The 15,115-nt window shown below is 43.9% G+C and overlaps 1 protein-coding gene across 4 annotated transcripts in view; it reads right to left on the bottom strand.

Moving 5' to 3' along the window:
* The window catches only part of CDK6 (cyclin dependent kinase 6), a 253,952-nt gene that overhangs the window by 14,525 nt on the left and 224,312 nt on the right, over nucleotides 1–15,115 (bottom strand). For 3 of the 4 annotated variants that reach the window (XM_025290849.2, XM_006078335.3, XM_006078334.3), the window contains exons 6-7: nucleotides 7,005–7,055; nucleotides 1,947–2,082 (exon numbers count right to left, since the gene is read on the bottom strand). In XM_025290849.2, coding sequence (XP_025146634.1) covers nucleotides 1,947–2,082; nucleotides 7,005–7,055 — 187 coding nt within the window. The remainder of the gene's footprint in view (nucleotides 1–1,946; nucleotides 2,083–7,004; nucleotides 7,056–15,115) is intronic. The other variant, XM_025290850.2, reaches the window with a different exon arrangement.

The following is a 15,115-nucleotide window of genomic DNA, read 5'->3' on the forward strand; positions in this document are numbered from 1 at the left end:
AGGAAATCTTTGGGGCTGTCTTTGGACGTTCCAGTAGCTGAAACAGTGGGTTACTTTAAAGTTGTTCATCATTGTGACTCTCTACCCAGAACCCTCTACTAAGAGAAACATTTCATTCAAAGTTCCTGCTGACAAGGAAAGCCTATGGTGGCTGTATTTTATATCAGGTAGTCCTCACCCTCTCCCAGCATAGCTGATTGGGCTAGGAGTGCAGCTTGGCCTTAGGTACCAACCCATACCATGGTTTGGCAGCAAAAGCGTAAGGTGTGCCAGCCAGATTCCTCTCTGTAAGAATCCGATGGAGGAAACAGAGGCAGGAAAAATGCTCGCAGAGGGACTGCAGAAGAAAGGATCCGTGAATTAGTGAGTTCTGGTAGTCAAGAGACCAGCTGATGTTAAGGGGAACAGACAGCAGGACTGAAAAGAAGCAAAGAGGTGGAGTGAAGGGCAGGGAAAAGCAGAATTGGTAAGAGAAGGCGATGCGCACAACAGTGACGTACTCTGGACGGCTCTCCATCTGCAGGCCACCAGAAGCGATCCATCAAATCTCCTTTTCTTAAGGTAATGCAAATACATGCTTGGTTGCATTCTGGGTTAAAGAACGATTCCCCAAACAATAATTACGTAAGATTAGAATCAGACCCTCCCCACCAAATGAGCTGTGAAATGTAAGAGAAATCAAGGAAGAAATTTCCTCGATAGCACGTAAACCATTGGGTATGTATGCAGTATACAGTGAGCCCTTGTCTAGGTGAATGTTCTCCTCTCTGATTAATCTATCTCAAAGGATGCGGGCCAAGGTCCTTAGTGAGTGTCTTACAAAGAAACAGCAGGGAGGGAATAGGGCTGTCTCATCTGTAATTTGGCAGTGGAGGGAACTTTTGCCTAACCATCAAATGAGCCACCATGAGGTGAAGATGGAGTTAGGGCTTTCACTGGGAAAAATCCATGGTTCTGCAAACAGGCCAGTCAATGGCTGTGTCCATACAGAGCTGAAGCATAACATTTCTCCCCAGACTTATAGACTCTTAGGTCTGTATCTAAATTTGTAATACACTAACAGAATGGGAGCACTGGCTCCTCTGAGTCTAGGAGCACTTCCTTGGCTAGATATCAAAGGTTGTTCATTTGGCTGGTAAAGAATAGACTCATTACTACTCATTGGGTTCCAGACACCAGGAGTAGTCCAGTAGGTACATTGCCCTGGTCTCCAAGTACAGGGAATTATGTACAAAGCCAAGTATATGAGTTTGAGTCTCAAACAGGGCATAGACCTTTGTTTTTGGTGAGGTATTTTATATGGCAGGGCACGTTCAATACTTCTTAAATAAATCAGTAACTGGAAGGAGTCTTGCTATTTGGTTCCTTTGGAAAAACATCTTCCTAAAGATGTGCCTGTTTTAAGAAAAGACACATTTAAAATGCCAAAGAAGCTGCTTAAAGTAGCAGGAAAGTGTAAACAAGGAAACATAATATTTACTTCTACTGAAGCATATGTTTAGACGAATCCAGAGGATTCTAAGGCTGCATTCAAAAGAACATTAAAAAATGGCAGAATGAAAGGGTGTGAATCAGATTCTTTCCCTTTCTATAGGACCTGAAGACACTGCAGAATCAAAAGTCACTAGCTGCCACGGGGGTGGAAATGAAAGCTGCAGAGAGATTTTGGCTCTGTCCTGTGAGGCTGCGGCATGTGAGGCTGAACTGATGCTGTGCCCAGCGCCCAGTGTGGACATAGGACTTCTCAATAGCAGTAACAATTCATTGCATATCAGTGCAATATCAGCGCGTATCAATATCAATGCATTACCCATTATCATCATAAGAGGGAAGTAACGTCAATCATCTAAAATGTGTAGGCAATGCATCACCAGCACACTAAAAATATTAGCTGATGAGTTCTATTCGTGAGTGCAGAGAAGACCAACTGCATCGTGTGAACTTACCAGAAGCAGGTCTTTGCCTTGTTCATCAATGTCTGTTACAAACTTCTCAATTGGTTGAGGAGATTTTGAGTGAAAAGCCTGCCTGGGTAGGGCAACATCTCTGGGCCAGTCCTCTTCTCCCGGGAGTCCAATTACGCTACAAAAGAACCACAGGTGAATGTAAGCATGAGCTACTGTGCTGACGCGATTTTTCTACCAATTCCAGAAGGAGGTGAAGCCTAAGGGAGGGGCCCGGGGGAACACAGAGCCCCAGGAGTCCCCCACTCGCATGACCGGCAGGGCTCTTCTCTGTGCTAGCGCAGTATGGTGACCCTGGGGGGAGGGCAATCTCACAGGATTGTAAAGGCCACTGGGGAGAGAGAGACGCAATCGCTCTGGCAGCAGCTGTGAGACGTAAGAGATCACGCAGAAATGGAAACTTACCAATAAGCCCTGAAACACTGCCGGACCAGGATCTAAATACTCAAAGGAGACCCGCATGGACGCATCGTGTTTTCCTTTATGCCCCAGACGGCTTTTTGTGTCCTGATCAAACACTTTTGTGTTGACACACTTTTAGGATGCTCATCTAACATGATGTGTTGACACGTAAACTTGGTTGCATTTTGGGTTAAAGAATGAGTCCCCAAACAGAAATTACACAGATTAGAGTCAGACCCCCCCCCCAATGAGGCTAAAAGGTATGTTAGTTCTGTGTAACACAAACACTATTTTATCATTTAATATCAAATTTAACTTATTCATTACATATTACAAATTTAACTTATTTACATATTTGATAGAATTACTTTTGGGTATTGCAAAGTGAGCAAACAATCCATTAAAAACCCTGTTATCTTCTGTTTCCTCTGAGCTCATCCTAGGATCAGAGATGCAGAGAAAGAACTGAGCGATATAAAAGCAGCACAAGCTTTGGAAACAGGCAGAACTGGGTTCACATCCTGAACTTGCCTTATCGGTAGGTAAGAACAAATTATTTAACTTCTGTGAGTCTCAGTGAGTCTTTATTTATATAACAAGGGTAATAATCTGTGGTGTTAAGGATCAGCAATGATTTCTGTAAAATGCACAGCACAGTGCCTGGCCCACAGGATCAGTCAATATCAATATCAATGTACTGCGTATCAATGCATATCAATATCAATGCATTACCCATTAGTATCATAAGAGGGAAATAACGTTATTAATCTAAAATGTGCAGGCAATGCGTCACCAACACACTGAAAATATCAACTGATGAGTTCTATGGGTGTGTGACTTAAGGTTCTTCAGAAGAACCTTCTGTGGCCTTACACAACTTATACATTATATAGATGTTCCTTATAACTTATATACAGGTAGTAAGTAGGGTTGAACAAGGAAATTCAGGGGAAGCAAGAACTTATATCTCATATAGACTCTGATTAATTCTGAACCCTGGTTGGTGCAGTGGTAAAGAATCTGCCTGCCAATGGCAGGAGACGCAAGAGATGCAATTCAATCCCTGGATTGGGAAGATCCCCTGGAGAAAGAAATGGCAACGCGCTCCAGTATTCTTCCCTGGGAAATCTCATGGACAGAGGAGCCTGGTGGGCTATAGTCCACGGGGTCACAAAGAGTTGGATACAACTTAGGGACTAAACAACAACCACAAGAAAAATTAGAATTTAGCGGACAGAATATACGGCTATTGAAATACTGAGCAAACTTTCTGACTACAGTTAGAAATGGTGCTGCCCTGCATTATAGTCTTCTTGGCCAGTACTTGCTGGGCCTGAGAGGCCTGGGTGGTGGTGTGGTTGGGGTGTTCTCCTGAATGGGTCTCCAGGGTGTAGGAACAGGTAGTGGTAAATTCCACAAGATTTCTGCAGGACTTTGTTCCCCTTCTCTTACCTCGACAGAGCCCAGGCCACAGGTCTCACCTGGGAAGAGCAGACGCCTGCCACAGGGTGCCTGGTGAAAGTCACTGTTACCCCACCCGTGTCAGACATGCAGGGAGAGCCAGGTTACTGAGGCAGATAGAGAGACTCACACAGTTACTGAAACAGATGAAGGGAAATGACAACTTGAGCAACAAACAAATTTAATAGCAAGATCTAGAATAAGAATAAAAAGAAGACAGCGAGAACGTTACCATTAATTATTTTAAAAAAATGTGTGTGTGTTTGGATAGAATGGGACAGTCAGAGGAAGAACAGAAGAATGTTTACTAAATGACTTTAAAACATTGCCTTTCTTTCATTTTTGGCTTTTTGGCCATTTTTATATCAATATTTTTGTGTACTGTTACCAGTTACCTAGAAATCAATTCTAACAACTCTTAGTACAAATTGAAAATCTTTTTTTATGTGCAGTTTTGAATATATTTATGTTGAGTTAAATCTGGCAATGTTGGCAGCTGAATGCCAAAAGTTCTCAGAAAAACAGTGTCCCTATATGTATATAAATAACTTAAAAGTGTTTTAAAATCTACCACCTCCTGAGACATATAGTTTAGATATATTATTATTTTCATTACATAGGCGGGGAAACTTAAGATGAGGAATAAAATGAATGGTTAAAGCCACACAGAGAGAGTTCAGCCCAGAGGCTGGAGAGAGCTTACTCCAAATCCAGTATTTTGTTTCCATTTTACTATGACTCTGCTCTTAAAAATGCTCTAAAATGTCACGGATTAAAAGCACTCAGTTTCACTTTCAAAGTACTTGCTGTCCTTTGAAAGTATAAATCTTCCTAAACACAGAAGGCTTTTCCCCTTAAGAGAATGTGAATATGGCTTCCCTTTAAAATATATTCAGTTTAATATCTATTATGAACTTTTATGGTCCATACATGAGTGTTGTGAAATTCTAATAGGTCCATTCAAATGGGCTTGCATGGAATTTCAGTATTTGGATCAAGCTGAATATAAGCCTTAAAAGTTGACATTTGTATTGGAAAGACTGACAGAGCACAAAACCTGTAAAAGTGAAAGTCACTCAGTTGTGTCCCAACTCCTTGGGACCCCACGGACTATGCAGCCCATGGAATTCTCCAGGCCAGAATACTGGAGTGGGGAGCCTTTCCCTTCTCCAGGGATCTTTCCAACCTGGGGATCAAACCCAGGTCTCCCTCATTGCAGGTGGATTCTTTAACAGCTGAGCCACCAGGGAAGCCCACAAAACCTATAAATGGCATAAATGGCTGGGACAGAAATTATTTTTCAAGTACTTCAAAGGGACACTAGGGTGCAGCATTGCCCCTTTTCTCTACGCCAAAGTCAAGAAAGCCTTCGGAGGAAACTGAACAGAATTACAGAGACACAAGGCCAGAAATCAAGCAGTAAAATCTAAAGGCACAAAACATATCGAGCGTCACGGCTTCTTTTCTACGGGAAACCTAGATCTCAGGCCCTGGCCAGAAGTGGAACTGGATTCCCTTGGAAGCAAGTCAAATGTGTTTGTCAGAGGTTCCTTCTGGTCCATCTCATGGGCTTCAAGCACTTGGGGCACCGGCAGTAAGGGCGCTGGAGGCAGACAGAACACCCAAATGGGGTCAGCTAGGAAAAGCAGGCGAAGGCCTTCGGTGTCTGGCAAGCTGGCTTCAGTCAAGAGTGTTCTTGCTTTTAACAAGAGGCTCACGGGTAGGCCTGACTCTCACGGTTCCGTCTTCACGATCACATGCGCACAAAACATACTCACAACAGGACAGGCAAGAACCGATGGGAGTTCACCCCTGAGTGACGGAGAACCGGACCTCCAGAGGCAGAGTCACGTGCAAGTCTGGTCCTGAGCTGGTCCATCCGACAGAGTGGACAGTAGCAGCGGCAGGAGCAGTCACTGTGGTGCCTGTCCTAGACCTGGGAAGCCCCCAGACAGTAAAAGCTGCACACGGTTTTTTCAGGCCTGAAAGCCACCGGGTCTGACACTCAGCAGTGATGTTGGCACTCACAGAAGCCTGCTGCAGCTGCTTCTTCTAGTCGCCAAAAGAACAAACTCAGGTTCCCGTTTTATCCCAACTGTCTTCAGCAGCTATGCATGAGAAGACGGTGTTAAAATATAATGTTTTTCTTTAGGGGGACTTTTCATCAGTTTTACAGCCTGAATATCATAATAATCATGGGGATTCCTATCAAACGGTACAGACCAATGTACCATTTTTGGCTCTAGAACTCCCATTTCTTTTCTTGCCACTCCGGTCCTGATGGAGCTTGGCAAAGGATGCCCTATTGCATGCTCTGTGAGAAGAAAAGCCTCTTCTTCACATTCTAGACACACAGAAGCATCCACAGCCTCACATGCACAAACACGCAAACACTTAATGCAACTCTGAAAATCATCAAGGAGCTACATCACAGACAACTGGAACCAAAGAATTTGAGCACAAGGAAGGACCTCTAAGTCACTTCTCAGGCGAAGAAGAACAAAAAGATGAAGCAACTAATGATGAATTACAGAAAGAGCTGGCATTCTTACAAGCGCTTATTATGTGACACTGGGCACCAGGTGAGTCCTCTACACAGTGTTCGGAGTGACCTTCTCAAGGCTGCATAGCTCTTTAGCCACAGACAGAGGGATGGAACCTAGGATTCTCATTTCCTTTTTCAGTGTTCCAAAGAGAAGTCAATTGAGTAGCAGACCATCCTTTGCCCAGGAAGACAAAACCAAACAATGCAAAGCCAACCTGGCTGATTACAGGATGTTCAATGGGGACATGAAGCCTAGTGAATAAGGATGGGTTACCAGGCCACTGAGCGCCCCACCCTCTGATGGTGGAAGCATCTGAAAAGACCCCAAGCAGACAACACAACAGAACTAAAGAACGGGAGCTCAGCCAAGCAAAGGGGAGCTGCCAAAGGAGCCACACAAGCAACACACAGGCTTCCAGGGCAGAGCAGTCAGGCCACACGTCGTGACGGGCTCTGCATGAAACGGCACGTCTACCACATCCCCACTCACCACACAAATAGTAACACTGTCTGCAGCAGCAGCTTGGGGTAGGAGAGACAAGAGATAAACGTATTATATGAACGTCAGAGGAAGGTCACCGTAAATGTTCTAACGCTACAGACACGGATGTAAAATCACAGGTACTACTTACTCCAAGATTTTTCCTAGTTGGTCGACATCTGAACTTCCACGAAAAAGTGGCCTGAAAGAAAGACACACGTTAAACAAGGAATTTTCTCCGGTTACATTTCAGTCCAGTTTGTCCTGATGATTATTTAACAGAAATCAACATATTCTTTGGGTGGGGAATAAGTAACCTTTCGTAAATGAAGGTTTTTCTTGCATTCTCCTTACGGTAAGGATTGCTCCGGAATATCTGGTGGTGTCTCACTCCCATGCTGGGTATCCTTTTTTCTTTTTAATTTTTTACTTGTTTATTTTTAGTTTTGGTTGTGCTGGGTCTTTGTTAATGCGTGCGGGCTTTCTCTAGCTGCGGTGAGCGGGGGCCCCTCTCTAGTTGCGGTGCTCAGGCTTCTCTTGTTGTGGAGCATGGGCTCTAGGGTGAGAGGGCTTCAGTACTTGCAGCACGTGGGCTCAGCAGCTGAAGCGCACAGGCTTAGCTGCTCTGTGGCATGTGGGAGCTTCCCGGACCAGGGATTGAACCCATATCCCCTGGCTTGGCAGGCGGATTCTTAACCACTGGGCCACCAGGGAACCCCATCCTGAGAATCCTAGTCTTAGTCACTGTAACAACACTGCCACCGGCATATACAGGCCCTGGCTTCAAAGTCCTGTTTAACTTTGGGATCGGATGGAACCCATCACTATCTTAGTCTCAAACCAGAGGTATGTGGAATTCTTTGAAATTACTCTTGGTCAGATCCTTCTCAGAGCACCCTTCCTTTTTCTGTAACTGAAGTATAGTTGATTTATAATATTAGTCTCAAGCGTACAACAAAGTTTTCCAACTCTCTCTCTCTCTATATGTATGAACGCATGTATGTGTGCATGCGTGCATGCCCAGTTGCTTCAGTCATGCCTGACCTTCTGTGACCCCAAGGACTGTAGCCCTCCAGGCTCCTCTGTCCGTAGGATTCTCCAGGTAAAAATACTGGAGTGGGTTGCCATTTCCTTCTCCAGGGGATCTTCCCAACCCAGGGATCTTCCCAACCCAGGGATCGAGCCCGGGTCTCCTGCATTGCAGGCAGATTCTTTTTTTTAAATTTCATTTATTTATTTTAATTGGAGGATAATTTCTTGACAATGTTGTGGTGGTTTTTGCCATACACTGACATGAATCACACATGGGTGCGCCTGTGTCCCCCCATCCTGAACCCCACTCCCACTTCCCTTCCCTACTCCATCCCTCTGTGCTGTCCCAGAGCACCGGCTTTGAGTGCCCTGCTCATGGATCAAACTTGCACTGGTCATCTATTTCACATATGGTAATATACACGTTTCAATGCTATTCTCTCAAATCATCCCACCCTTGCCTTCTCCCATATAGTCCAAAAGTCTGTTCTTTACATCTGTGTCTCTTTTGCTGTCTTGCATATACGGTTGATGTTACTGTCTTCCTAAATTCCATATATATGCATTAATATACTGTATTGGTGTTTCTGTTTCTGACTTACTTCACTCAGTATAATAGGCTCCAGTTTCATCCACCTCATTAGAACCAACTCAAATATGTTCTTTTTTATAGCTGAGTGATATTCCATTGTGCATATGTACCACAACATCCTTATCCATTGGTCTGCTGATGGACATCTAGGTTGCTTCCATGTCCTAGCTATTGTAAATAGTGTGCAGGTGGGCTCTTTCTTGCTGAGCAACTGGGGAAGCCCAGCATGTATATAAACATATTTTAAATTATTTTCCATTATAGGTTATTACAAGATATTGACTATACTTCCCTGTGGTATACAGTAGGTCCACATCTACTTTATGTATAGTCGCTTGTATCTGCTAACCGCATACTCCTGATGTATCCCTTCCTCCTCACTTTTCCCTTTGGTAACTGTAAGTTAGTTTTCTGGTGGAGCGCCTTTCCTTAACATCACTCTGCGATCACAGTACTTCCTCATCGGTCTCTCTCCTTCCACTTGTCTGGAATGCTGCAGTGAGCTACCTATGGGGCTGTTTTTTCTGATTATACCACATCCCTTTCTCCCAGTTTTATGCCAGCTAACTATCACAAGTTCAAAATCCTAACTCTGGGCTTCAGAGGCAATCGTGAACACGCAAGCCTTATTATCTCATTACCGAGCATTTAACTGACAACTCAGCTGGGGACAAGTGAACTCACTTGGGGACAGTTCTGGCACTTTCTTAAGCAGAGAGCAGGGAGTTTTCTAGGTTTGTCCCCTAACCTTTGACCTAATGCTTTACCTGAACTGGTGTCCAGTTAATACACATCTTATTTTACATATCCTATGGTACACACGTAAAAGTTCCCTAACTCCTGGTTCAATGAACGACACCAAAAGGTATTTTTCAACAGCCATGTGTTTTTAAAAATACGTGCTGCCTATTATCAGAGATATTTTAAAAATATTACACATCAATTATAAGGCCTTAAACTGGACCTCTTAAATATTTTTGCAGACAATAAATTAACTTGCTATATAAGCTATATATGGAGACCCCTGCAAAATCACTGCAGTTTAGTAGCTAGAAGACACCTTAAAATTCCTCAACCATCCTTTCCATCCAGGCCATTGTTCTTGAAAATCATTCTTTTCGTTTGTTTTATTTTTAGCCACACCACAGCTTGCAGGATCTTAATTCCCAGACCAGGGATCAAACTGGTGGCCCCTTCTGTGGACATGTGGAGCCCTAACCACTGGGCACTAGTGAATTCTCAAAAATGGTTATTTTCAAATGCAGTGGAAGATAATTTATTTGTGACGTCATGGGTTAGATAGTGTTCGCTCCCCTCCGACCCCCAATTCATGGTGAAGCCCAACCCCAGTGCCTCAGAATGAGATTGTATTTAGATATAGTCTTTAAAGTGTCACTCAGTTGTGTCTGACTTTTTGTGACCCCATGGACAGTGGTCTGCCAAGCTCCTCTGTCCACGGAGCTTTCCAGGTAAGAATACTGCAGTAGGTTGCCATTCCTTCTCCATGGGATCTTCCTGACCCAGGCATTGAACCCGGGTCTCCTGCATTGCAGGCGGATTCTTCACCATCTGAGCCACCAGGGAAGTCCAATTTAAAGTGATAGGTAAGTTCAAATGAGGTCACAAGGATGGGCTCCAATCCGGCCTGAGTGGAGTCCTTCTGAGATGAGGAATCCAGAGGCACACGTGCCCACAGAGAAGTGATAACATGAGCACACAGCAGAAGGTGAGCCAAGGAGAGCGCTCACAGAGAAACCCAATTGTCTGACACCTTGATCCTGGGCTTTCAGCCTCCAGAACTGTCAGAAAACAAACTTCTGTCGTTGAAGCCACGCAAGTCTTCAGCATTTTGTTGCAGCAACCCTAGCGAACTAACACAGACATCACTAACGCAGCCAAATTAGTAAAGAATTTTGGAGTTGGCGGGATTCCCTGGTCGCCCAGTGACTGAGACGCCATGCTCCTAGGGCAGTGGGCCTGGGTTCGATCCCTAGTTAGGGAATTAGATTCCACATGCCGCAACAAAGAGTTTGCTTCCCGCAACTAAAAATCCCACATCCTGCAACTAAGACCTGGCACTGCCAAATAAATAAACATTAAAGAAGTTATGGGGTTGGGTTCTAAGAGACATCCAGAGAGGTATTACAAGATAGCAAGGTGAGAAGTGAAAGTTTCTGAAAAGCTCAATAATGGACTCTTAACAGCTATGATTTATACAGTACCGGTGTCGTATCTGACATAGTGCCATGGGCTGCCCTAACAACATCTCATTTAATTCTCACAAAAACTTCAGGAGCAAGACAGTATTACTATCATCCCTATTTTCTGATGAGGAAACTGAGGACTGGAGAAGTTTCATGACTTACCTAAGCACTTATAACAAATTGCAGACTTAAAATTTTAAACCAGGTCTGCTCTGCCCCAAAGCCCGAATGCTTCATTACTGTGTTTTGATTTTGGTTACTTATGTTCTCTGCAATCACAGACAGTCACTTTAGCTGAGCCTCTGGGGTGAAGCAGCACAGGGGCCCTTGATGAGCACTTTGTAGAGAACCTGATGTCTTGTAAGTGAGTGCCTACAGGTTTTTATAAAGGATTATTTGTTTGTTTATTAATGGCTGTGCTGGGTCTTTGTTGCTGCACATTGGCTTTCTCTACTTGCAGTGCAAGGGCTTCTCACTGTGGGAGCTTCTCTTGTGGAGCTCGGGCTCTAGGGCACGTGGACTCACGCAGTAGTTGGGGGCTTCTCACTGTGCGGGCTTCTCTTGTGGAGCTCGGGCTCTAGGGCACGTGGACTCACGCAGTAGTTGGGGGCTTCTCACTGTGCGGCTTCTCTTGTGGAGCTCGGGCTCTAGGGCACGTGGACTCACGCAGTAGCTGGGGGCTTCTCACTGTGGGAGCTTCTCTTGTGGAGCTCAGGCTCTAGGGCACGTGGACTCACGCAGTAGTTGGGGGCTTCTCACTGTGCGGCTTCTCTTGTGGAGCTCGGGCTCTAGGGCACGTGGACTCACGCAGTAGTTGGGGGCTTCTCACTGTGCGGGCTTCTCTTGTGGAGCTCGGGCTCTAGGGCACATGGACTCATGCAGTAGTTGGGGGCTTCTCACTGTGGGGGCTTCTCTTGTTGTGGAGCTTGGGCTCTAGGGCACGTGGACTCATGCAGTACTTGTGGCGTGAGGGTTTAGTTGCCCCTTGGCATGTGGAATCGTCCTGGACCAGGGATTGAACCCATGTCCCCTGCATTGGCAGGTGGATTTTTAGATTACCAGGGAAGTCTGTCTATGGGATTCTTACATTGCTTTGCAAGCGTCCAACTATCTTTAAATTCTTGCTCTACCTGAACAAGGAACAAAACAATTCATCAGATCAAGGCTTTCTATCCTCTTCATAAAAACGTACTGACTGATGGCCCTTCTAGATCTTTAAATTCTTCCTATAGCCCAATCTTTTATAGCTGTTTAGCTCACACATCTTCGTGGATACATCATCTTTTAATTCTTTGGAAACAAACAAAAGTATAAATATATAAAGCTAAGTATGGCTGGCATTAGGTTTGGGAACAGGAACAAAAGTCCTCTCCTCGTTAAGTAAGTATCTGAGATGGCTGGAGAGGTTAGGGTGCCAGGTCAGCAAGCTCAGAGGCACTGGGAGCATCAGTCTAATCTGCTGAGCTGGTTAAGTTGCTATGTCAACATGCCAAGCCCCTCACCCTTCATGAAAAAGATTGGTATCCACAAGCATGAGTGAAATTACTTGTGAGGATTATGGAGCAGTTTAAAATAAGTATGTTGGCATAGCTATTGGGAAACAAACAAAGCAGATCAACTTGAATGGATGTTTCCAGGCAAAGGCGTAAGAACATCTCCTTCGTAGGGGTGGGTTCCGAGAGCTCAGCCTGAAGCTCGGCTGGAACGGTAGTGGCTCTTGGCCTCGCTGTTTTGGTTCTCAGCTCGCCTCTTGTTTTTGTCCCTTGGCAATATTCTAACTTTTTTTTTTTTTTTTTGCTGGTTCCACTATGTACTTGAGCTTGCTCTATCTTATCTTACATTTGCTACGTGTTTTAACAGAGGACTTTCAAGTCAGGTCGTCTACCATATTGTAAGAACTTGTAGTCTTATCTCTATTGGTTGGACTTGGCCCATGAAGTGAAAAGTGCCCTGCATTGTTGCGTTAGGACTGGCTCATCACTTTGGCTTCCTTTAATGAGGGTAGCAAGCAGAAGGGCTGGATCATAACCAATCTTCTGTGAGTACTCAGAAAAACATGCCAGGGCATACTAGAAACTCAGGGGCTACAAAACGGTGTAGAACTCAAATTGCCCTTGCCACCTTAGGAAGTCTTGGTGTGTGATTCTGAGGTCTATTAACTTGTCTTTGCAGCAGATGTGGGTTGGCTTGAGTTACACGGAGCGACTGACTCTGACTGCTGGCAATTTAGCTTCTATAAATTGGATCTATGGATCTTCAGATGCAAAGAAATAGTCACAAGGCAAGAGAAGGGGCGTTAGGCCTAACTGGAACTGGTACTCTCAGCTGGCCAAGAGGTTGGTCATGTGATCAAATTCTTAAAATCATCTATTCAGTTTTTGGCTGAAAATTTGGAATAGTCTGTATGAGCTGGTTTTATGATAAAGGATGCTATGTACATCAGGATCGTGGAGAAAGACAATGGGTTTAGAGAAGAGATGAAACTTTTCATCATGATGAACTCCTGGCTGTGCTACGGTGGCATATGGAGATGTGAGAATAAGATCTCCCTGAGGACTTTCCCTGGTGCTTCCCTGGTGGCTCAGATGGTAAAGAATCCGTCTGCAATGCAGGAGACCCAGGTTCAATCCTTGGGTCGAGAAGATCCCCTGGAGAAGGGAATGGCAACACTCCAGTATTCCTGCCTGGATAAGCCCATGGACAGAGGAGCCCAGTGGACTTCAGTCCATAGGTTCTCAAGGAGTCAGACATGACTGAGCGACTAACAAAGACCTTATTCTATCTTTAAATAAGGCTCTTTGGTAAGAAGTCTCAGCCGTATTCAGTATGCATGCACCACGAACTGAAGAAACATATAGGACTGATACTTTCATCGAGATTATTTTGAATATTTCTTCCTCCTTCAGATGAGCTGAGATAAATAGGCTTCAATTCATATAATTTATGGCATATTTTAGGTGGACAAATATGAACATAATCTTTGGTTTAGTGATTACTGCCTTGAACAATTGCTAACACACATACATGTATGAGTCAGACTTGGTTGGTTCTTTATTACCATAAACTAGAGTCAAGCGGGAAGGAAGTAAAGGGTTGAAGGAGCAAGACAGGGGAGAATAAAAGACACAGAAAGACTGAGAGACTGAGACTAAGACAGAGGTGGGCAGATAGAGACAACCTGAGGAGGGCCACAGGAATGTTAAACGCTGTTTCTTCCCACTGCCTGAGAATCTACCTCTTGTGGAAATCCTAGTGTGTACTTATAGAGGCTCCCCTTGAAGAATGAAAATGGAAAAGGAATGCTCTCTTATATTCATGAGACAGAGCCTCATCAAAGATAAAATCATACGGGGACTTCCCTGGTGGTCCAGTGGCTAAGACTCCACTCTCCCAATGCAGGGGGACTGGGCTTGATCCCTGCTTAGGGAACTAGATCCCATATGTGCACAACTAAGAGTTCGAATGTTACAACTTAAGACCCAGCACAGCTATATAAATAAATTAGACAAATAGTTTTTTTTTAAAGTTAATCATACAGTAAAAAAAAAAATCACTGTGGGAGCAGGGAGAGACCCACAAAGCTATCCTATTTTGTCCGGTTTTGGACATAAGACTCTCAGGTGACATATGAATTATTTTGGACTAATTACTTAAAAACATAGTTATCAACAGAGATATTCTGTTGAAGGTAGGAAATCCGAAGCCTGTCTTTATATTTTTAAAAAGAATTCCTATATACATATTTTGGGGTGGGAGGTTAATTAATGAAATAGAAAGATTATTATTACCAAAAACGTCTGAAAATAAAGAGTGCAATTGCTTTACTGGATTAACATGTTAAAAAATCCTTTTATTATACAGAACATCACTTAAGGTAACTTTTACACTTTTTACTATATAAAAACCTACAGTTCCTTTTAATGGCTGAGTAATATTCCATTGTATATATGTACCACATCTTCTTCATCCATTTCTATGTCGATGGACAGTTAGGTTGCTTCTGTGTCTTGGCTAATGTAAAGAGTGCTCCTGTGAACACTGGGGTACATGTATGTTTTTGAATTAGGGTTTGCTCTGGGTATCTGACCAGTAGTGGGATTGCTAGTCATAATACTTTTCAGTAGTTTAACCAAGTGGTTGGGGAACAGTGGAAATGTTATTTAAGGACCTTTGTTCAATCTAAGTTTTATGAATCCATTTCCAATTTTATGCCTTCATCCCTTTTCTCTTCCTCTCGTTTATGAGTCTCCTTTTTCTCCAAAAGATTTTCTCCACAGTCTGGAAATTTTATGGTCTATTGCATAAACTCTCCTTCTGTTTCTCATGCCCCTGAGCCTCCTTCTATTTTGAATTCCCAGATAAACTTCCAGAAGGACTTTGCCCATGCTACTGTTTGAAGCCAACTTATTTGACAAGATACGTAATATCTGGAGG

The sequence above is a fragment of the Bubalus bubalis genome, chromosome 8 (genome assembly GCF_019923935.1).
Source record: "Bubalus bubalis isolate 160015118507 breed Murrah chromosome 8, NDDB_SH_1, whole genome shotgun sequence".
In the NCBI taxonomy this organism is placed as follows: domain Eukaryota; kingdom Metazoa; phylum Chordata; class Mammalia; order Artiodactyla; family Bovidae; genus Bubalus; species Bubalus bubalis.